The sequence below is a fragment of the Phyllopteryx taeniolatus genome, chromosome 11, assembly GCF_024500385.1.
Source record: "Phyllopteryx taeniolatus isolate TA_2022b chromosome 11, UOR_Ptae_1.2, whole genome shotgun sequence".
NCBI classification, from domain to species: domain Eukaryota; kingdom Metazoa; phylum Chordata; class Actinopteri; order Syngnathiformes; family Syngnathidae; genus Phyllopteryx; species Phyllopteryx taeniolatus.
The window spans coordinates 13,564,857-13,587,978 of record NC_084512.1 but is presented as its reverse complement, the minus strand read 5'-3'; the positions used below and the strand labels follow the sequence as shown (position 1 = coordinate 13,587,978).

General features: G+C 40.6%; 1 protein-coding gene across 29 annotated transcripts in view; it reads left to right on the top strand.

Moving 5' to 3' along the window:
- Positions 1 to 23,122, top strand: part of LOC133486280 (neurexin-1a-like) — a 254,088-nt gene that overhangs the window by 151,896 nt on the left and 79,070 nt on the right. For 3 of the 29 annotated variants that reach the window (XM_061791216.1, XM_061791215.1, XM_061791214.1), the window contains exon 1: positions 7,846 to 8,147. The exons of 25 other annotated variants lie outside the window; for them this stretch is intronic. In XM_061791216.1, coding sequence (XP_061647200.1) covers positions 7,910 to 8,147 — 238 coding nt within the window. In that variant the 5' untranslated portion in view covers positions 7,846 to 7,909. Of the gene's footprint in view, positions 1 to 7,844; positions 8,148 to 23,122 lie in introns of those variants that run through there. One more of the 29 variants, XM_061791213.1, reaches the window with a different exon arrangement.

Here is a 23,122-nt window from a genome sequence, read left to right as displayed (position 1 = left end):
AAATAACTAAACCAGTTTCCACTTTGTCATTATGACCAATGAAGTCATTTTGGCTCCTCAAATGCTACAACAGAAGCGCTTTGTAGACATAAAATACAAACTCCAATTCTGAAAAAGTTGGAATGTTCTTCATTCATTCATTCGTTCATTTTTAGTACCGCTTATCATCACTGGGGCCACGGGCGTGCTGGAACCTATCCCAGCTATCTTCGAACATGAACTGAACTTAGTTAATTTCTTCCTGATGAACGCAAGTGCAAACATGCTCAATATGGTGTAAAAGCACAGTTTTCGAGTGAAAGTTAATTTTCTTTCAAGAGTGCCAGGTTTTGTTAGGAACGTCCAGGACAATCCCATCTGAACTCACTATATACGAGCCTTCATATGTCGGCAGCTAAATGCTGTATTTGGCAACCGATTTATTGCGCCCATGTCCACCATGCATGGCAGGCATGTCGTAGCTGCGTGAGAATGCGAGGTGCGTTCAGGGACACTGCGTAAATGGGAGTGAATGTTTTCTCCTGTGTTCCTTTTGTAATGCAGTACATAATTGATTTAAAAAAAATTACTACGAGGAAAATTATTATTTGTATCAGAATGCTTTAGTTAATTACAGTCATGATATGCAATTGATTTAGTTTAGTAATAGAAGAGATACAATACAAATATTTTGTTACTACAGTATAGTCAGCCAGAGCTGCGAGGAATGCAAAGTTATCAATGTCCTTTCACCATCATTCCTGTCATACTGTGTTGCCTGTTTTTGTTTGCACATAAAGGACAAAAGTCCTGTTTTGTTTTAATTCCTCATTTTAAAAATGACCATTCAAGCTTCAAGTTTTTCCTCATGTTTCTGAGATTGGAGGGTGAAAGCTACAGCTGGCTACTCGTGCGGACTGAATGGGTGGCAACAATGGGAAAATGTAATGCCAGTATTTTAAGGGGAATAGCCCGTCAGCAACATATTGAGAAAAAACAAAAAAGATCTATGAACTAGTTCATTTTTGTAATCGTGAATTTAGTTCAAAATTTAGAATTATGAACTATGACTGAACTAGTTAATTTTTGGAACGGTGATCTGAACTTTGTACTAGCTCGCGTAGAAAATGAGCTTTCCCAACACTGTTAACGCTGCCTTCATAGATGTGCAAGTTAACCATGCCATGGGCACTAACACACCATCATACCATCACAGATGCTGGCTTTTGAGGTTTGCGCTCAACAATCAGCATGGTCGTTTTCCTCTTTGGCCCGGAGGACACGATGTATACGATTTCCAAAAACAATTTTAAATTTGGACTTTGCGTCAGTCCATCTCAGATGAGCTCAGGCCCAGAGAAGCCAGCTGGCGGCTTTTCTGGGTGTTTTTGATGGACCTTTTATTTCAAGCACACAGGGATTAGACTGGCGGCACGGTGGCCGACTGGTTAGAGCGTCAGCCTCACAGTTCTGAGGTGCGGGGTTCAATCCCCGTCCCCGCCTGTGTGGAGTTTGCATGTTCTCCCCGTGCCTGCGTGGGTTTTCTCCGGGCACTCCGGTTTCCTCCCACATCCCAAAAACATGCATTAATTGGAGACTCCAAATTGCCCGTAGGCATGACTGTGAGTGCGAATGGTTGTTTGTTTCGATGTGCCCTGCGATTGGCTGGCAACCAGTTCAGGGTGTACCCCGCCTCCTGCCCGATGACAGCTGGGATAGGCTCCAGCACGCCCGCGACCCTAGTGAGGAGAAGCGGCTCTGAAAATGGATGGATGGAGGGATTAGACTATGCAAAGCCATCCCTCTCTTTCTCCATTATAGAATAGTCAGCACAACCTTCGCGTGAGACCTCCTCCAGTCTCCTATGTTTTTCAGTCATGGAGGATAGACTTTATGTGTGGCATTGGTCACATGTCTCCCGATCTGCAGCATGCAGCGAACGTGCACATGCAATCACTCACGATCTCGGCAAAATTCATTTCCTCCTCTACTGCTGTCTTGATGTAGTGATTTAAGTAAGAGCCCTGCTTAATAGGATTTCAGGTTACTCTCAACCAAAACGTTTTGGTACATGGGCTGCCACCCTCAAGCAGTCTGGCAGAACATCATTAGATGGTTCTCTCTCTCTTTGGAGTTGGATGGTGGTGGGTGGGGCTTGGGTCAATAAACCTTGCTTGGCTTGAGAGAGCTGTAGGCCTATAGGTGTCAGGTGTGAACGTGCAATATACTGCATACTGCATGCATTTCAATAATTGGTGCTGGTCTAAGTCTGGCCTACAGATTACGTAATAAACACTCCTCTTATCTCAGATTTGTTCTCTTGCTACCCTCTAATAATACTGCTCTACTATACAATTACAGTAAACTTATGGTCAGCTATTATAAGAGCACCTCTTCTGTGTCATTACTAGAAAAGATGCTTTTTCAACACCTCTAGACATTTTGTTTCAAGATAAAAGCACAGCACTTGTTCTTGTATAACATCAACATTCATTTCCAACACTTTTTCAAGTGTCAGTGAAATACAACCTCTACATTGTGCATTTCCCCATTTTATATGAGTCAACTGAGCTGTGTGTCAAGGTATAGTTTCCTATTACTTGGACAATGTGAATCATATATGTGACAAGTGCTCCAGATATGACGTTCAATAGAATTGAAATCAAAGAGCATGAGACATGGAGAGAAATGCAGAACTAATACTGTTGGCTGTATATACTATATGTCTGAAGAAGTCTCTTTTTTTATATATAGAACACTCGTTGAAATCGGATCTTCTCTTCACTATCAGTTCTTGAGAATGGCTTTGTATTTGTGTTGAAACTAAAGTAAAAGATATTTCATAGGTACCTGTAAGCCATTGCTCAGATATTTTATTTTTTACATTTTTGATCAGGAAACGGGCAGAATATTTTTATTTTGTGTTTGGAAAGAGCCATCTTCATTTACTGAGTCTGTCCATTGTTCTAGTTAATACAGTTCTTTGACAAAGAAACTGTGGACTCCTAAAGTGGGAGGCGGGCCGTCCTTGACCTGTTTACAATGGTGCACTCTGAGAAGAGAAGTGATGGACTTGGCTTTCAGGAGAGACAGACAGACCACAGTGCCTCGGCTGCCCACTGCATCTTGGGAACTGTCAGACAAGATAGAGAGGAAGCTTCCAGAAAAGCTGATGACCTACGACCTCCTATCTCGCTCACTGACAGTCAGGATTTAGTTTATGCATTTGCGGACACATCTTGCATATACACTCACGCTCGCCAACAGAAGGGAGAAATAGGGACGCGTCGATGCAGACATCCAACTATAACATCTATTTGCATTTATGTTCAAGGTTGTTTTAATGTTATTCCCTAAGTACAGGCTCTCAATAAGTAAATGGATTTAGGAAATGATTAACGCTGTTGTAGCATCGCGTAGCCATCAAAGGTGCAAATCGGCTGTACCTGTATTTTGTGTACATAAAGTCATTCCTTGAATAAGTGGTATTTTTCTCTGTGTCATTATTTGACTGTGACCAAATGTTTTGCACTAAATATTAAGAACTATTTATTATCATCTAGGGTTGGGAACCATAAACTGCTCTGACCGGATATTCGTTAGTAAAGGTGTGAGATACGACTGTATCGGTAGCAGACTAAACTATCGATACAAAATCCACCAGGAATCCTTAGATACATCGGTAGAAGGGCTGTGGACCGGATATCGCAAAGCGAGGAATCTGTTGCCTGAGGCTTTATGGTTTTCATCTCGTAAAACAAGCGCTAGAGGTCTCGAGCTGTGCTCCGCAGGTAACTTTACGTTTACAACCAAAATGTGCTGGATACTAGCGACACTACTATCTTAACTACATCAGAATCAGAATCATCTTTATTTGCCAATTATGTCAAAAACACACAAGGAATTTGTCTCCGGTAGTTGGAGCCGCTCTGGTACGACAACAGACAGTCAATTGACAGCGAATACTTCCATCCATCCATTTTCTTTTACCACTTATCCTCACGCGGGTCGCGGGCTGCTGGAGCCTATCCCAGCTATCTTCGGGCGGGAGGCGGGGCATACCCTGAACCGGTCGCCAGCCAATTGCAGGGCACGTACTGTATAAAAAAACAACCATTCGCACCTAAGGGCAACTCAGAGTCTTCAGCTAACCTATCACGCATGTTTTTGCGATGTGGGAGCGAATTGAAGTACCCGGAGAAAACGCACGCAGGCACGGGGAGAACATGCAAACTCCACACAGGCGGGGCCCGGGATTTGAATCCCAGTCTCCAGAACTGTGAGGCAGATGTGCCAGAGAGTACTTCCATCCATCCATTTTCAACACTGCTTACCCTGGTTAGGGTCGCGGGGCGCTGGAGCCTATCCCAGCTGACTTCGGGCGAAAGGCGGACTCCACCCGGAAGTCCACGATCATCTCTACAGTCTTGAGCGTGTTCAGCTCCTGGTTGTGTCGCTGAATGAATCCAATCCTTTTGAGCAAAAAACTAATTTACATCGGGATAACTTCTTGTTGAGATTCAAATCAGTGTTTCGCTATGAAAATGAAGTCATTCATTTAAAACTCTGTGCATTGTGATTTATTTTAGAGAACTGTTTCTTTTTTTTTCAGTATGAAAAGATCTTCACCGCATGCATAATGAACATCTTCAATGGAACCGCTTTGTTTTACAAAAGTCTTGATATATGCTCATATTGTAGCTCGTGTACAGATATGCTCTGCACATTAGATACACTAGTTTCCATTAGAATGTTGCACATTGATTAGAAGATTCCCTCTTGGCAGCGGTTGCCATGGCTGTGCTGATAACTGAAAGCGAGGACAGCAGATGTACATGCGGATTGAAATTGAACAAGCTGATGGCCTTGTGACTTGTGGAAGTCCGATGAGACAACATTCACTCTGAGATACATAGTTGTGCTCCATCCTATCCACAGCCCACATGATCTGACACACCCTAGTCCCTAGTTAAAATACTACACACATTAAATTGAAATGTGGCAAAATACATTTCGCTACATTGACACTGATTGCTCCCTTAAACCCTGCTGCCTGTGATCACTGTTGTCCAGATGTTACTCGCGCCACATATGTTTCTGTGCTACACAAACGTGTCACTGCATCATACAGAAGGTACACTTGGTAAATGCATGGGTTGGCACTCATGCTTGAGCTACCCTGAGTCAGCAGTGGCATCATATATATTAAGCGACACCTGCTTAAAAGAAGCCATGCTTCATTACATCCTATTTCAACCCCCGGTTGCTATCAAGGAGGGTGGTGGTTGTCAGCGCTAGTGGTTTTGTTTGGATACGCTTTGTAAAGTGTGTGGTTTTATGTTTCTATATGTTCAATTTAACAATCTCAATGAAATTGTCTCAGTTGTGGTCAGGCAGTCTTTCAAAATCGTCTTTCTGCTTTCCGAAATCATTGTATGATTGCATCCATGGGGTGCACTATTGTTTATATGTAGAGAGTCAAGACTTTGTCTATTGTTTTGTTTGCACTCAAACGAAATATTTACCCATTTTCAAATAGATTTCTTCCACCTCAATATGGAACTCTTCAAGCCTTAACATAGACATTAAAATGAAGCAAAGTAAAATATGTTCTACTTATTCAAGGGGAAACATAATCAAAGCACCATATGTATTGGAGACAGCCCTTTTATTTTTAAATGAAAACGAAAAGTGGTGCTTTATACTTCTCTTCGTCAAAAGGGCATTTTACTCAGGAGTCGGCAACATGATATCTGAAATCTTTATATCAATGTGTTTAGTACTTGGTTGTAGTCTTGGAGTTTGTTGTATGAAACAATGAACTGCAGTGTTTAAATTTACTATTTTGTATTTTTAATTCAAGATAGTGAGTATTGCAAACGATTTTGAGAGTACAGAACTTCATGGAGACCCTCTCATTAACCTGTACAAACACCAACCTTCATGCACTTTACATAGTCACCACTTGGGGGCACAAATGAACAAGCAACTAACGATGAACCTGATTATAAGAGTTACCACTGGGATGATCTCATTAACTTGTCTTAATAAATGCTGCACTATGGACCATTTCTACTAAACATATTATTTCTATTACAAATTGAGCTCTACTGAGTGAGTATACATTTACCGGTATGCTTATGTTTTTTGTTTGTTTGTTTTCTTACTGTTAGTATGTTAATTATTTGTCCTTGGCAAGTAGCCATGATACATTTTATTAGTGGGCATAGTTATGCAGATTTCAATTTATAATAACCAAAGTATAAATACTTACCGTTTTGCAAGTACAAATGACCTCTGAAAGACTGCATCACATGACTGCGATTGAGATTATTGGGATTCTGTAAAATATTCAACAAAAAGACATTGTTTATCAGTTTAATCTTGCTATGCAACGCTGAGAGATTTATTTTTCTTATGATTATTACTTTCAATGGGGAGCATGCTGGGCAGTGCAGAGTGTCAGTCTTGTCTGCTTCTATTCTGAACTTTAAACACTTAAGCAACCTTCCGAGCTGAACCAGATAGGATTTGTCAGCAGAGCTTTAATGTCCACGTTCTCTCTATTCCTGCAACACACAGTGCACCGTGGCTGCCATCTGCAGACCCTCTCTTGTGACTAATGGTCCTTTATTAACAGGCAGAGCAGACCTCAGCATAGTACAAAGTGTATTGTAGCCAATTGTACAGTATATTGCTGTGTATGAGTTGCTTTTGTATGCTTAAGAATGATCACTCTTGTTAAATTGTTACTCCAGTAAACAGCAAACGATAAAGGGTGAAAAAGTTTGAAAAAATAGGCAAGGATTGCATTGAATCTTTTTACCGTATATTTTGTCATTGGGAGTATATACTGTATGAATTAGAATTGGAGAGTTAATGATAGAATTAGAGAGTTAATGATAAGAAGAAAGAGTAAAAAAGTAATTGAGCTGTTCCTTTTTGTAATGTCCATGTTGGAGAGGGAGATAAAGAGAGGGGGAGCGATTGTGAAAAATGGAATCAGAGTTTGGGGACATACAGTAACTCCAATTCCTGCAATGCTCTTCGGCTTCAGTGCTTTGCTATGTGCATGCTGTCCATTTGCATAGCCACTCTCGCCTCTCGCTTCCAGGCTGGCTGCTGAGCACCCCCCCTCCCCCACGGCGCCCCCGCCCCGCCTCATCCCCTGCCCCCCTCTCCTTTCAGTCCTCCTCCTCCTTTCATCCTTCCCTTTCTCTCTCCCCGAGTCTTCCTGCGCACATCTTCTGGAAGAGTGCTGTTGATGCTGTCTGTGAGTGAGCGTGTGTTTGCTGCCCGGGGCTTTTTTTTTTTTTCTCAGGTGCTACTGTTTCATTGAGAGCTCACATCTCTGGATGGAGAGCGACTGTTCTACGTGGCCAACCCACAGGTGCACTTACAGCCGCGTAGCAGCTGTCCGACACATGCAAAAGAGGCTCGGATTTAACTATGGTTCCATTCCTCTGGACAACCTCTGAGGGCACAGAAGGACAAAGAATGAAGAAACTATGGGTTTTGCTTTTCTGAAGCCTTCTACTTTGCACTGTGCCATCAAAAACTGGCTTTTTTCTTCCAGTTGCATCTTTTGGAATACAAAGAGTTGGTAGTAAGATGTTACTAATTTCATGAGAAAAAAGAAGCTAAGCGAGGGATTTCCATCCTTTTTTAATGTTGCCCTAATTGCTTGCTTTTGCTTCAGATAACGTTTCATGATACTTTTCGTCTCCGGGTGCTGATACGGATTTCCTCACTTGACGTACACCAGCAAGAGGCATAAACAACATTTTTGGTGGCGTTGAGTTCACTTTCTCCCCTGTGGATCTGTGTGTGAATCGCCGCACATTCAGAATTGTGAGGTGAGAACTATGGGCTTTAAAGCTCACTGACATTCCAGCTGTAATCTAAAGCCTCATCAAGCCACTCAGGAAAGATGCTGGCAGGCTGGAGGACTCCCCTGGTACCCCTAGAAGAACCCCTTTATCACAACTGGGCTTCCCTTACCCACCTAGCCTTGTGCATCACTGCTTTGGCTCTGGGCTCTGTGGCAGGGTCAGAAGCAGGTGCAGTGGAGAGTCTCCACCATGTTCAACTCTCTCATGGGAGCAAACGTGAACATATTGTGCCTATTGCTATCCACAGATCACCTGCGTCCCTTAGGGCCGGGCACAGTGAGTATTTAGTCCGTTTTTGAATAGTGTTACTTGTTGAAACGATTCAGTCTGTTTATAACATGCATCTATTCATCCATCGTTTCATTTTTTCTAACAAGCCTCACATTACTTCTCTGTGTACTTTCATCATCAGGTTTAGGTTCATCCCTTTTTTTGGTCTGCTTCAGCAAAGTGCCCTCTGTGTCTCTGTGACTGAGATTAGCCATATCCCTTTCTCCAGATGCTCCACTGTGTCCAGATTAGACAGGATTAGAACATTGTGGCGCTCCATGTTGCCCAAGGGTGTTTAAGACGGACAAACATGTTGCTTCCAGCTCTGCAAGGTGTTAAGCCTCTTCTATGGGCCCATCTTGAGTGTAAAGAAGACCTTTATATCCTCATGGGGCCACATTCATACTACACTGAGAGGCCAGGATACTTCAGCAATACATGACAAGGCATTAATTGACACAATCACGACTGGTATGAAGCTGATGTAATACAGATGTACCCAGTTATTATGCACTGTATGCTCCAGTGCAGTGGTCCTCAACCTTTTTGCGTCTCAGACAATTTTCAAGACAATTACACTGACAGTGCATAATAAAGCATACAAAAGACATAGTGAATACAACTCATCCGAAAGCAGAATCCATGGGAGCTCTGAGCCATGTCTCCATGTGGCAGAGCAGTTTGAAAAGAATCATATCTTCATTAGAGCTGGTGGCCACATTAAGAAAAGGTGTTTTGCATTTTGTTATCATTATTTCTTTATTAATTATTATTTCTTGGGAGTGTATTCTTCTGATTATTCATCATCAAGGGTCATTTTTTTTTTTATCAGAGCCCTACTGAATTTTTTTTTTAAAAATACATATTTTAGCTATAGGGTTTGATTTTTGAAGTTACTTTATCAGAATGCCAGAAGGCACAGATGCCAGTGATAAAACAGGCCACAGAATGACAATGAAGTGGATATAAGCAAGTCTACACAACCCTGTTCAAATGCCATTTTTGTGTCATAAAAAAAGAGAAAACGAGAAAAAATAAATAATTTCAAAACGTGTTGCACCATTAATGTGACCTATAACCTGTGCAACTCAGTTGAAAAAAACTAATCTTTTAGTAATCCTTTAGAGGTAAAATAACCAACTAAGACAATGCAGTTGCACAAGTGGGCACACCCTCTTATAACTTTGTTGTTGCTGCATTCAGAATTAACCAATCACATTGAAATTCATGTTAAATGGGAGTAAGCACAGATCTGCCACCATGTTAACTGCCTTTGATAAACCACAAATTAATTTCAACTGTTCTTTTCCTGACATTTTCCTGCTTTCAAACAGAAGCCTGGATGTGTTGTGCTAACACTGACTGAAGAAAAACTACCCCAAAGCATGATGCTGCCACCACCATGCTTCACTGTAGGTGTGGTGTTCTTTGGGTGATGAGCAATGTTGTGTTTGCACCAAATGTACCTTTTGGAATTATAGGCAAAAAGTTATACCTTGGATGCATCAGACCATAGCACATTTTCTCCTCTGTTTTGGAAGATTTTCTTATGGTCCCGTTATTTTTACCTTTCCACTCAAAAACATCTATTAGGTTATATACCACCCCAATTCCAATGAAGTTGGGACGTTGTGTTAAACATAAATAAAAACAGAATACAATGATTTGCAAATCATGTTCAACCTGTATTTAATTGAACACACTACAAAGACAAGATATTTAATGTTCAAACTGATAAACTTTATTGTTTTTAGCAAATAATCATTAACTTAGAATTTTATGGCTGCAACACGTTCCAAAAAAGCTTTGACATGGTCATGTTTACCACTGTGTTACATCACCTTTTCTTTTAACAACATTCAATAAACGTTTGGGAACTGAGGACACTAATTGTTGAAGCTTTGCTAGTTGGAATTCTTTCCCATTCTTGCTTAATGTACAGCTTCAACTGTTCAACTGTTCAACAGTCCGGGGTCTCTGTTGTCGTATTTTACGCTTCATAATTCACCACACAGGTCTGAACCGCAGGCAGACAGTCTAGTACCCGCACTGTTTTACTACGAAGCCACGGTGTTGTAACACGTGCAGAATGTGGTTTGGCATTGTCTTGCTGAAATAAGCAGGGTTGTCCATGAAAAAGATGTTGCTTGGATGGCAGCATATGTTTCTCCAAAACCTGTATGTACCTTTCAGCATTAATGGTGCCTTCACAGTTGTGTAAGTTACCCATGCCATTGGCACTAACACAGCCCCATACCATCACAGATGATGGCTTTTGAACTTTGCATCCATAACAGTCCGGATGGTTCTTTTCCTCTTTGGCCCGGAGGACACAACGTCCACAATTTCCAAAAACAATTTGAAATGTGGACTCGTCAGACCACAGAACACTTTTCCTCTTTGCATCAGTCCATCTTAGATGAGCTCGGGCCCAGAGAAGCCGGCGGCGTTTCTGGGTGTTGTTGATAAATATCTTTTTCTTTGCATAGTAGAGTTTCCAGTTGCACTTACGGATGTAGCGCCAAACTGTAGTTACTGACATTGGTTCTCTGACGTGTTCCTGAGCCCACGTGGTGATATCCTTTACACATTGAGGTCGGTTTTTGATGCAGTGGCGCCTGAGGGATCGAAGGTCACGGGCATTCAATGTTGGTTTTCGGCCTTGCGGCTTACATGCAGTGATTTCTGCAGATTCTCTGAACCTTTTGATGATATTATGGACCGTAGATGATGAAATATCTAAATTCCTTGCAATTGTACGTTGAGGAACATTGTGCTTAAACTGTTTGACTATTTGTTCACCTGTGGGATGTTCCAAACAGGTGTTTGATGAGCATTCTTCAACTTTCTCAGTCTTTTTTGCCATCTGTCCCAGCTTTTTTGGAACGTGTAGCAGCCATACAATTCTAAGTTAATGATTATTTGTTAAAACAATAAAGTGTATCAGTTTGAACATTAAATATCTTGTCTTTGTAGTGTATTCAATTAAATATAGGTTGAACATGATTTGCAAATCATTGTATTCTGTTTTTATTTATGTTTAACACAACGTCCCAACTTTACTGGAATTGGGGTTGTAGATTAAAGGTCATATTAATGGTGGAAAAAGTTTTAAATGATATATCTCGGTCTCATCCTTTTAAATCACAAAACCTGGGATTTGAACAGCGGTGTATAGACCTTTTAGATCTACTGTATATTATATGCAATTTAAAAAATCAGAAAAATATATGTGTTTTTAAGAATGCATGGTGGACGAGTGGTTAGCACGTCCGCGTCACAGTTGAAAGGGTCTGGTTTCTCCCTGTGGGTTTTCTGTGGGTACTTTGGCTTCCTCCCACATTCCCAAAACATGCATGTTGGATTAATCCTTTTAGCACCATAATAATAGATATATTTATTAATTTCACAGCTTTCAGGGGCAGTTTGAATGATTAAATATGCACAAAATAGCGAGGAGTTACGGTAATTTGAAATACACATGGTGTCAACGGTGATCCCCGTCATTTTAAAAGGGTTAACTGAAGACTCTTAATTGGCCACAAGGGTGAATGTGAGTGTGAAAGGTTGTTTGAGCCCTGCAACTTGCTGGAGATTACTCCAAGGTGTACACTCCCTCTCCCATCTGGAATAGGCTTCTATTCACCCGCGACCCTAAAAAGGAAAAGCTGTATTGAAAATGGATGAATGGATATATTTTAAATTTCCTCTCTGTGGCCGAGAATGGACTGATCCTCAGCCTGGTACCAGTCCATGGTCTGGCTGTTTGGGTGCTGCTGCTCTAATGCTTGTTTCTCGATAAGGAAATAATCTGTGACTGATAAGAGCAGCACAAGTGATGGTCTTTTGAGAGTGTGTTAGCTGACATTGGATTTGTTAAAAGCAAGATGCAGTACCACATGCACAGCCCATTGGATATTGTTTGCTGGCCTATTGAAGACAAAAAAGTAAGACAGGCAATTAAACGATTGGCCAGTCTGAGTAGACAACACTCAGCTCTCCCCAAAGATCCTGAGGGCATATTTCATGACCTAATATTCAAGAATCTCCTCTGAGCCATTATTAAGAGTCTGCTAACACACAGAGTGAAGATAAGATCTTTCAGTAATGTGATTACATTTTAGGTCGATCAGCATGTGGAGGGGTACATAAAAACAAAATGGAAGCCATGTTAATCAACATGCTACCTGACTCTAGGTTAAAGCCTGCTGTTGTCTTTGCTGTGATGCCAATTACTTCAGTTTCATGGGGTTTATGTCCTCCCAGGGGTGTCTGTTTACTGCTGCAGTTAACTTGTAGCAGCTATGTTGTCTATATTCTGAATGTACTGTGCAGCCCTCCACGATTTCGACTATTGTGTTCATGTACAAATCAGTTTATGTTTTGCACTTGTGTGGGGATATGTTAAAGCCCAATCCTATTCATCTTGTTAAAATAGAGTGCACTTGCCTTTCATAATACAGTAATCATGTACTAGATGTTTAGTAATGGTGGTTTGCCTAACACAAAAGTAACAAATTCTCTTTTTAGATTAAATATTTAAATCTGTAACACAAGCTAGAATTAAACTATGAAAGAAAAAAAATGATACGGCATTTTACAATAAGGAAGTTAACATGGTTCTGAGGTATGACATTGCGTCCATTATGAACGGATTCCCTGGTGTTACTCTTTTTCAGAAAATGATATGATCCAATGGATGTCGGATAGTTAAAGCTATTGTCATCTTATTTGAGTCCCTCAATTTTTCACCAATCATCAAAGTTAATCTACATTGTGGTTTAAATATAAACTAAGTATCCAAATGGAGAGTTTGTTCTGAATGGTGTACCCATGCATACTGTACATATGTACAATAGCCAAAGTCACCCTTCAAATTAAATATAATTATGTGATGTTCTTACTGAGACTAACATTGTTATGATTAAAGTTGATTTATGATTTACCGGCTCTGATAATGGATGGATGGGGAGTCTGTCATATAATTATTAAGGACATCTGCCCATTTCACCTGCAGGATTTGAAAATGTAATACCAAATTTGATTTGATCACAGTTTTGCATTTATAAATTCTACTCCTGTGAGAAGACTTCACTCATCTAAAGGAACATTTATGAGGTCAGCGGTCACTAGTGTTAGATGGGAGTGCCTGACTCTAAACATATGCTTCCTAACCTGTTTGATAGAACTGAGGGCGTTCTTCCACAGCCAAGTCATCTCATGCCTTCATGGACATTGCTTTGTGCACATGCTGGAACGGAAAAGGTTCTTTCATAAAATGTCCTCACAGAGTTGGAACCATAGAATTGTCCAAAATATCTGGTTATGATGATGAATTAAGATTCATAGGGAACTAAGGGCGGCACGGTGGACGACTGGTTAGACCGTCTGCTTCACAGTTCTGAGGACCGGGGTTCAATCCCCGGCGGCGCCTGTGTGGACTTTGCATGTTCTCCCCGTGCCTGCGTGGGTTTTCTCCGGGCACTCCGGTTTACTCCCACATCCCAAAAATATGCATGGTAGGTGAATTGAAGACTCTAAATTGCCCCTAGGTGTGAATGTGAGTGCGACTGGTTGTTTGTTTATTTATGCTCTGCCCGATGATAGCTGGGATAGGCTCCAGCACTCCCGCGACCCTAGTGAGGATAAGCGGCTCAGAAAATGGATGGATGGATGGAACTAAGGAGTTTAGCAAAACCTCTGATTGATGAATTAATTAACATACGGTGTTCTTCTCCATTTGTGTGCATCTAGTCAAGTGTATTAAAGAGACGAGTCAGTTGTAAATGTCACAACTAACGTTCGGTTGAGTTGTAGACATTTCTGTGATATCACTGTATTGCAGAATAATAGATGAATGGAGGGTGAAGGAAGACTTGAGAAGTAAGAAATAAGAAGTTTGAGTCTTGGGAGAAAGAAAAAATCTTCTGAGATGGAAGAAGAGAGAAGGGAGGATCTGTGAGGTTGCTGTACTTGCCTGTACGTTGTAGGCTTGTATAATATAATTACTCCCATGTCTCTGAGCTGATGCGATAGTGTAAAGATGACAGTATTTGTGCTTTTTGTGAGCCAGTCGTGGTGATAGCTGTGCTGATAAGGATCTGGGTACATGCTACTCTAATCTAGAGGGAGCCTAGGCGGTTATTGACTCATGGATAAGAGACTGAAGGCTGCACTTGTATTCTGTTCTCCCTGTGATGGGCAACAACTCCCTCTACTTATGCACATGTGTTTCAGCTCTTTAACCTACTTGCATCCTACGGTATGGAGTGTGGTGACTGATGGTGTAGTGGTACACTCGCCTGACTTTGGTGTGGGCAGCGTGGGTTCAGTTCCCACTCAGTGACGGTGTGAATGTTAATGCGAATGGTTGTCCGTTTCTACACGTGCCATGCGACTGACTGGCGACCAGTTCAGGGTGTAGTCTGCCTTTCGCCCAAGTCAGCTGGGATAGGGTCCAGCCACCTACGACCCTAACCAGGATAAGTGGTGTTGAAAATGGATGGATGGAGGGTATGGAGTGTGCCACCACTCATCTCCTCTTTACCACCCTTTGTTCCCGCTCATCTTCATCTTTCCCTGTCAAAACCACCTTCAACTCCCTTGCTGGTGTGCAGACCCCATCCAAGCAGACTGAGTGGGCAGTGTTTTTGCGCCTGCAGTGGTCTGCGTGGTTCCAGCGGTGACCATGCTATAGATGGCATGGAGGGATATGAGACCTGACTGTGCGTGTGGTGAGCAAGGAAGGTTCAGATGAGTAATGTGTCCGGTTTCAGATTAGAGACATGGAAGATGAGAGCATGAAAGAGAGAGCTAAACAGACCCCCTCCATTTGGACTCAAGGCGGTATGTCCCCGTTCCATGCCTGGGTCCTGCCTGAAATTGAGTCAGATAGTTCTTTTCCCATGAGGCATTGTGAATCATCAGGAACATGTCTTGTGCCCTCTGACATCTGTTTACACCTCTGGCTCTTGTCTTTAAAGGTAAAGCAATCAATCATCCTAAAATATTTCCAGGTTCGCAATGTGCAAAGAGAAAATTGTAGTACTTTATAAACTGCTACAATACATTTGAACACTGAAATTGAACATATACAGTATATTGAACAAATGCTTTTTGATGATTGGTGTCAACGAAGTATGGTGGGTAAATTGAGTTAATGCGTTTCATTTAGACATGGCTGGTGCTTTCCCACCATCTTGTGGAATCTGTAGACATTTACAAACCTTTTTCCATTTTCTCTACCGCTTATCCTCACTAGGGTCGCGGTCGTGCCAATCAAAACTTAAGTCCTTAAATTATAAGAATGATGGAATTTGATAGTTCTACATGCTAATATAAGGTAATATAATAAATATAATAAAAAAAGTGGAAATATGAATGTTTTCAATTATTTGCCATCATGAGGCAGTAAACACGCATGCACATTCACCTCCCACTTAGCTCACACTAACTGACTGTGAAAACGAAAAATTGATCCGCACAGACCGCCTCTTTTAGCAAATTGCAATTTAGTAATAGTCTCAAATTCAGATGACAGCATGACAAATGAATGGCTGGCCTCTGCACTAATTTTGGGCCTGGGGATGAGGCTTGTCGTAACTATGATTTCTTTGCAGTTTACAATTGCTCACCTGCAGGCGAGTGACTGGCCCCTAATCCACGCTAATAGGATTGTGTGGGATTTAAGCAACCTCATTGCTACTTCCATCTCTTCGAGCCTCCGGTCTGCTGGGAATGACTGATAAAAAAAAAAAAAACATGCTTGCTGAACACCAAGTTGCACACTAATATTAGCATCTACTGAGCAACACAGTGTAGAATACAATATAAACCCACGCACGTCTATTCAATTCTTGTTGTTTTCAATTTACTTGTTGGCAGATGCGTGGTATCTGTGTGTGGTAAATATTGGGAAGGCACATGGTGCGTGTGTTTAAATATAGCCTATATGAATAAATATAGAACTTTATTAAACATGCGAATAATTTCAAACAAGAATGGTTGCTATAAAAAAAAAGAGAAAACGAAACAAAAATTTCAAGGCAGGAGAAGAATTTGCCCTTCCATGCTAATGTACATGTTCAATACGAGTCGGAAGAAATTAAAAAAAATACCCTTAAACCTGAGTACGGATTTGACTTTGATAATAATGAAATAGGAATGTATTCGTATACTGTAGAATATACTCAAAAGTAAGGGGTCCATGTACGACAAGCACAACAGTCAAGCTAACATAGCCAAGCTTCATCACCATCAAACTTTAGTTTATACCTGATTTGCATTTTTTTTATGACTCTTGTTTTAAACATCTTTTTAAACAGAATAATGGAGCTACATATTTTCAATTCATTATAATAGTCGTTCCACAAGTTAACTCCTCTAACAGACATCTCTGTTTTGTATTTGTGCTTGTTTCAGATTTTCTTTTTAAACACCTGTTCCCCTCAGATTGTAACAACTTTATCTCATTTCGAACAGCTTCTGAGTACTGTGGCAAAGTAAATTGTTGTATATTTTGAACATTACCTGTGTTATTTTGAATTCAACTAACTCATAAAATTTGAGTGCATTTAAGTTAATAAATAATGAATTGGTTGGCTTTCTCACACCAGCTCGACTAATAATTCTGATGGCTTTTTTTGTAGCATAAACATTGGGTGAGTATTCGTTTTATGTGTTACCCCATATTTCCACACAATAAATCATATAAGGCAGTAGCAGTGAAGAGTAAAGTGTGCATAACCACTTCTTATTTAAGACATCCTTAGTTTTATGTAGAATAGCTATGGGTTTGGACAGCTTGGATTTTCACGTTATCTAAATGAGAGTTTTAAAGTGATTATTACTCCAAATGATATTTTACATTGAATTAAGCAACATTTATAGTTTGACTATTTTGACCATTCAACTTCGACCTGTATTCATCAATCTGTTCAATAAAAAAAATATACTTTTAATTTCGATATCAAACCCAAAACGAAGAAGAAGAACACAGATAATCTCAGTTAAAAAGTCAAAGTGGACATACCAGAGCAACGCATACAAATTTAACTCAGAGATATAATGTGAAGAGAATTGATGCATTCTTACTCCCCCTGTCTCTTAACTACGCCTTGTGTAATATTACATTGAGTTATCCAGCTGATTGAATAATATCTCCCCACAGTTTTAGGCTCAGTAGTAATAAGGAAAGCAGATGTTAAATCCTCCAATTAAGGCCAAGGAATTCTCGCTATGTCTTCGGCATGGCTTACAATAGCAGTAAAAATTGAAACTGAAGCAGTGCCAAGCAAAGATGACATCACAATTCTAAACATTAGCAAGAGGCTTGTTTGGAGGGACTTTAAACAAATGCCTTTAAACAGATTATTTGTCTTGTGCTGAATGTGATGAATAGATTTTTGAGGTGTTGTTTACGCTCTACTTTTGAGCTTTGGTGTCTGCATGTTGCCTCAAGCTATAAAATGAATATATATTTTTTTTCCAGGTCCCTTAATTGTGATGTGTGAACTCTATGCGATCCAAAGGCCTTACAGAAAATGGTAACCATTAAAAACCTTTTTCTTGTAAGAACCGGAGCAAGTTGACACAATTGTGCTGGTTATTTCTAACGAAGGGATGCGCTCTTTCTTTAAAGCGCAGTTGCTCCTTGTGATCCTAAACCATCTTCTTTGTGTGAGCTGTAGTCATGCTGACGCAGGTCGGGCTGCACATGGCGCACAGGCAGCGAGACGAGTCTCATATCAGAGCGCTGGCCTTGGACTCTGTTTTCTGCCTCACTTCCACTGTGTAATCATCCCTTACACTTTTTTCACTAACGAGAACTGCAGACATGTACCACATCTGCTTGCTCCACAATAAAGAAGATAGAGATGTTTAGAGTCTCGGATGTTTGGTTCATGCTCACACACAGGCTCGGTGAAGCTAAATAATGATGACACTAATGCCTCATGGCACACGATTCTCCTTAGAGGTTTTTTTTTTTAACGCAGAGAATCAAGCGATGCTTCATTCTCTCGCAGTCTATTTTTTGATGTGTGCAAATTAAACACTGGATCAAAAAAATCTAATCATTTGCTGGTGAACGAGAATGCTGATCTGAGCTGAGTGAAAGGGTGCATTGTGTATTAGCTGCAAACGAGGCAAGGTGATGATGAGAGAGTAAATTAGAAGCTGTCAATACTGTGGGACACTCCTATTAGCGCCAAGGCGGTTGGCCGGGATGCCAGATATGCAGCTGGTCGGCGCAACAAGGGGCCCGTTGGGTGTAGTGGTCCATTAGGACACTGGGTCTTGTCAGCTCGGCCTAGATGGGGCATTCTGCTCCACAAGACAGGGGTTCATGTTTCACTTTGGGCTTAGGGGAAGTGAGCATGGCAGCGGAGGGGGCAGAAGGCTTCAAGGGACAGTGGCCGACTGAGCACTCATGGTGCAATGTTACCAGCCCAGGGGCTACTGCTTTATTCTCAGCCTTGAGTTGATGGGCCCTTACCATGAAGAGCATGACAAGGGTGGTCAGTATGGCTACCCCGAGGCCAGTGTCTGTGAGGTTAAAGCTTATCTCAGCATAACAGTGTAAGGATAAATGACAGGCATTTACCACAACTGTATCACGCAGAAGAACATTTTACAGTATTAGGCATAACAACGAATGAATTGATTGTTAATAAGTTTATTGATTGTGTGAATTTGGTTGTTCAAGTAAAATGGAGTACATTCCTCGGCTGAAACTAGTTTGCGGTCTAAAGAAGTTCATCCTCACATGAGCTATGGTAAATTAAGCTACATAGAAGCAACACCCCTCCTGGGAGCATTATTCTTTTCATTGGTATCAAACAGGAATTCAGAACATTCACATTGTTGTACCACAAAGCTCAGAATTGATCTTTTTTAAGAAGATTTTGTCAAATTCTCATATATATCAACAATACCAATATGCTATGCACAGTCATTACAAATTTGTTTTGATGTTAGTCCCCAACCCATAATGATGGTAATAAAGGTTTATTAAAAGGAAAAAAAAATAATGCATGACTAATTGGCTATTTTTTAATCACAATACTTCATTACTTTGTTCCTCTTCCTCTCTTCGCTATGGATTTGCTCACTTCATTCTGCTCGTGCCTTGAACTTTCTCTCCCTTCATTACGCTTGTTGCCCTACAATTCTGTAGCTGACATCTTATAGACTTTAATAAGGGTGACCAATCAAAGGCACCAAGCAGCAATGCCCCACATTTGTCTCCACTTAATTTAATTACATCAATTTAGGGTGAGGGGATTGGTCCGTATCGGCTTATGAGGCAGGTTGGACACTGTCCGAAATGTTACATGGGGATTGCCTTGATGAAGGGGGGCTTAAGGCTCATAGGTCAATGGATGCAGTGAAAACAATACTGTGGAAGTTTGCTAATTAGAATGCTTGCCAAGCCCTGGTGGGTTGACTTCAGCTTTTCTCTTTTTGGACTCTTTTAGGTCTTTTATTTAATTTTTTTATTTTGTTTTCATTCAAACACAAAGAAGCATGTGCACTGAAGTGTCCCAAGGAGTATTACAGTCACACTGAAAAGAAAACAAATGACTGCAATGAGAAAACTCACAGAATTTAAGTACAGTAGAGTGGACAATATAATAAGTACAGTAATTGGGTATTTTCATGGCAGAACAGCAGCAGGTACACAATGCTAAAATTTAAAGATCGATGCCCGCCATTGATGCGCCCTAAACACGATCATCTACAGGTCAGGACTTTTATGCTGTGGCAGTGGCAGGTGTGTGTCAACTCCCATATATTATTATTTTTTAAAATTGTATTTGATATTCATGTTCTGATTTAAAAATAAATAAATCAGAAGTTACTCACAAGTTACTCTTTACTTGAGTAGTTTTTTCATTGAGTACTTTCTTACTCTTACTCAAGTAAATATTTGGATGACTACTTTTTTTCTTTACTTCATATTATCACGTCATATTATTCTAAAGTAACAGTACTTACTTGAATACAATATTTGGCTACTCTACCCACTACCCATGTGTGCTGTAATATCTAAAACCTGCCTAAAAATGGCACACAAAAAAAGTGAAAAAAAATCTTTTTGCTCCTTTATCCACGTCCTCTCCAAAATGTAGTGTACCTATATTATTAAGTGCTTCATGTGCAACCCCTCCACAGTGTTTTTTAGATATAACCATCTAATCCAGAAACCAAACAACAGAGGTGAGAGTTACATAAATTGTAAGTCTGAAGGCTTAAACCTCAAGTTTCAAGCAAGTCACGAGTTACTGTGGTAAAAATCAAGCAAGGTAATTCCATTCATTCATTTTCTGTACGGCTTATCCCCACTAGCGTCGCGAGCGCGTTGGCTCCTATCCTAGCTGACTCTGGGCGAGAGCCGAGTTGCTCCCTGAACTGGCCGCCAGCCAATCGCAGGGCACATACTGTTTAAACAAACAACTATACGCACCTACGGGCAACTCAAGAGTCTTCAGTTAACCTACCACGCATGTTTTTGGGATGTGGAAGGAAACCGAAGTACCCAGAGAAAACCCACGCAGGCACGGGGAGAACATGCAAACTCCACACAGGTGAGGCCGGATTTGAACCCGGGTCCTCAGAACTGAGAAGCAGATGTGCTAAGCAGTCGTCCACCGTGTCGCCCAGGATAATTCCAGTCCACACTAAATTTCAAGCAAGTCCAGCATCCCTTGGGATAAGCAAGTTATAAGTCAAGTCATACAATCTTGTTCAATCACAATACATGTTCAGTTGCAAATTACCCGCTTTGTCCTGAATGTTGCATTTGTTGGCTGTACTAACACATTTCATGATTCATTTTTCTTTGTTTCAATGATCCCAAACTAGTCTCTGTATTGTCTATTACTTTATTGCCTTCTCAATTAAATGCATAACCTACATGAGGCTTAATTGATAACCAGCTATCAGTTAGCGGAGCTGTGACATTCACATAGCCTAACCCAATGTTTTATAGTGACCGATGAAGTTAAATGCCATAGTTGTGTCTCTTATTTTTGAGTTGCAAACCTGCATGTTGCCATTGTCATTTTGCCGATTTCATCAAAAACATAATCCTTGAATCCAAATTTAATAATGTTCAGAACCCCAACCATGTTCCTTGCTTTATGAAATGACCTCTGCACTCAGCAGCAGATTGGTGGGTTGCCAGATTTGGACACACCACACAAAAAATACATTTTCTTTCAAACAAAACAAATGGCACACCATCTTGAAAATGCAGATTTTTCAATATAAACAGGCTACTTGTCAAGCCATGTAGTTCAATTTCAATTCAAGTCTCATTAGTACCAAGTCAAAGTCAAGTCTTTCATAAGCCAATCACGTCCCTGGTGTCGACTCCCCCACCTCTGTCAAACAATGATCAAGCCAATACCCCTCACTTCACTATTAAAAGCACTCATTACCTGCAAATTGCATATACAGTATTTGTCATTAACTAATTTTTCACTTCACGTACAGTATGAATGGAAGAACACACATTGTTCTTAGAATTTCTGATGGACATTTAATGAAATAGATCAGAAAACCTTGGATAAAGAGCCAGGCAGAAGTAGTACCGGTCATAGCCACTGAGAATAGACTGCTAAGCCACAAGCCAAGTTTTGTGTTCATGCCAGAAGCATGTGTGGATATACAGCATTAAGAATTTGTCCTGCTTAAGGGGAATTACGTATATCAAAGTCAGACTGGCCTCTTCACTATGCAACACATTGTAAGCGTGGACAGACTGCGGATGTCATAAAGACGTGGCATGAAGTGGCATAGACACGCCCACGGTGCATGCGGAGCCACTGAACAGGAGCAGCTCTCATTGGACTCAACACTTGTAATTAAGTTGATAAATGGAGTTCAAAGGACGATTAAATCGATATGAGGTTAAACATTAGTGCTTATAACGCCTCACTGTATTTGTCAACTGAACTATAAGATGATTTAATTGTTGACAAAACATTGAGGTAGACTGGCGCATGTGGGCGTGCACACAATGATTTTTCTGATGTCAGTAAATCCTAAAGAGCATTGATTGGTGGTAGCTGATTCAAAGACACTGAGAGTGTTTCAATGGGAAATGGTGTTCTCGTAAATCCCTGTAATGATTTTTTTGACTAGAGGAAATAGCAATCCTATAGACATCATAACGATACTTGTAAATGTTTTTCTCCCATGAGGAGACCTGAAGATAAACTTTTTTTTCCTTTGATTGGGGTGCCTCACTATGTTGTAGGTTATTAATGTTAACCAATTATTTTCTCTCACACTCAAGTGGTGCACTGATTTTGCGGCTATTACTCCAATTAAGCTCATTTGCTTTCCAAAGAAGGATTGGTTTGATGCCAACCTTCAGTATCTGCCATACTGTCTGTTATGTACATACAATATTGGGGTAGCAGATCCCATTTTGAAATTATATTTAGATTTATGGAAAAGATCAATAATTAACCTAAAATAAAACACGTCGAGTAATCTATTTTTGCACGCTAGACATTATGGGAAGCCTTGGTAGTGAACCAAGAAAGACGTGTGAGCTGCTGATGGAAAGCGGATCTAAAATGCCTTGTCTCCTTTTCATATTTCCATCACATCTATGTAATTATGATTGGATTCCTCCCCTGTTTCTCGGAAGAAGTCGTAATATGAGGCTCCTTATGATAGTGGTGTTTGAGGTCAGCAGAAAGACATCCTGTGTGGGTGCGATCTTAGCCAATTATACCAAGGCATGTACTGAACCCAGTGGACTTCAACGGGCCGTCAGTGACATTTCAGGATTACCTGTTACACACACAAGTGAAATACTTTCATACACACTAATAAAATGCTTTCATGCACACTATTGAAACACTTTCAGACATACTACAGATTATTTTTATTTTTTTTTTTCTCATACAACTGAAATGCTCTCCCACACACTACTGAAATGCTCTCATGCTCTAGAGATTTCTTTT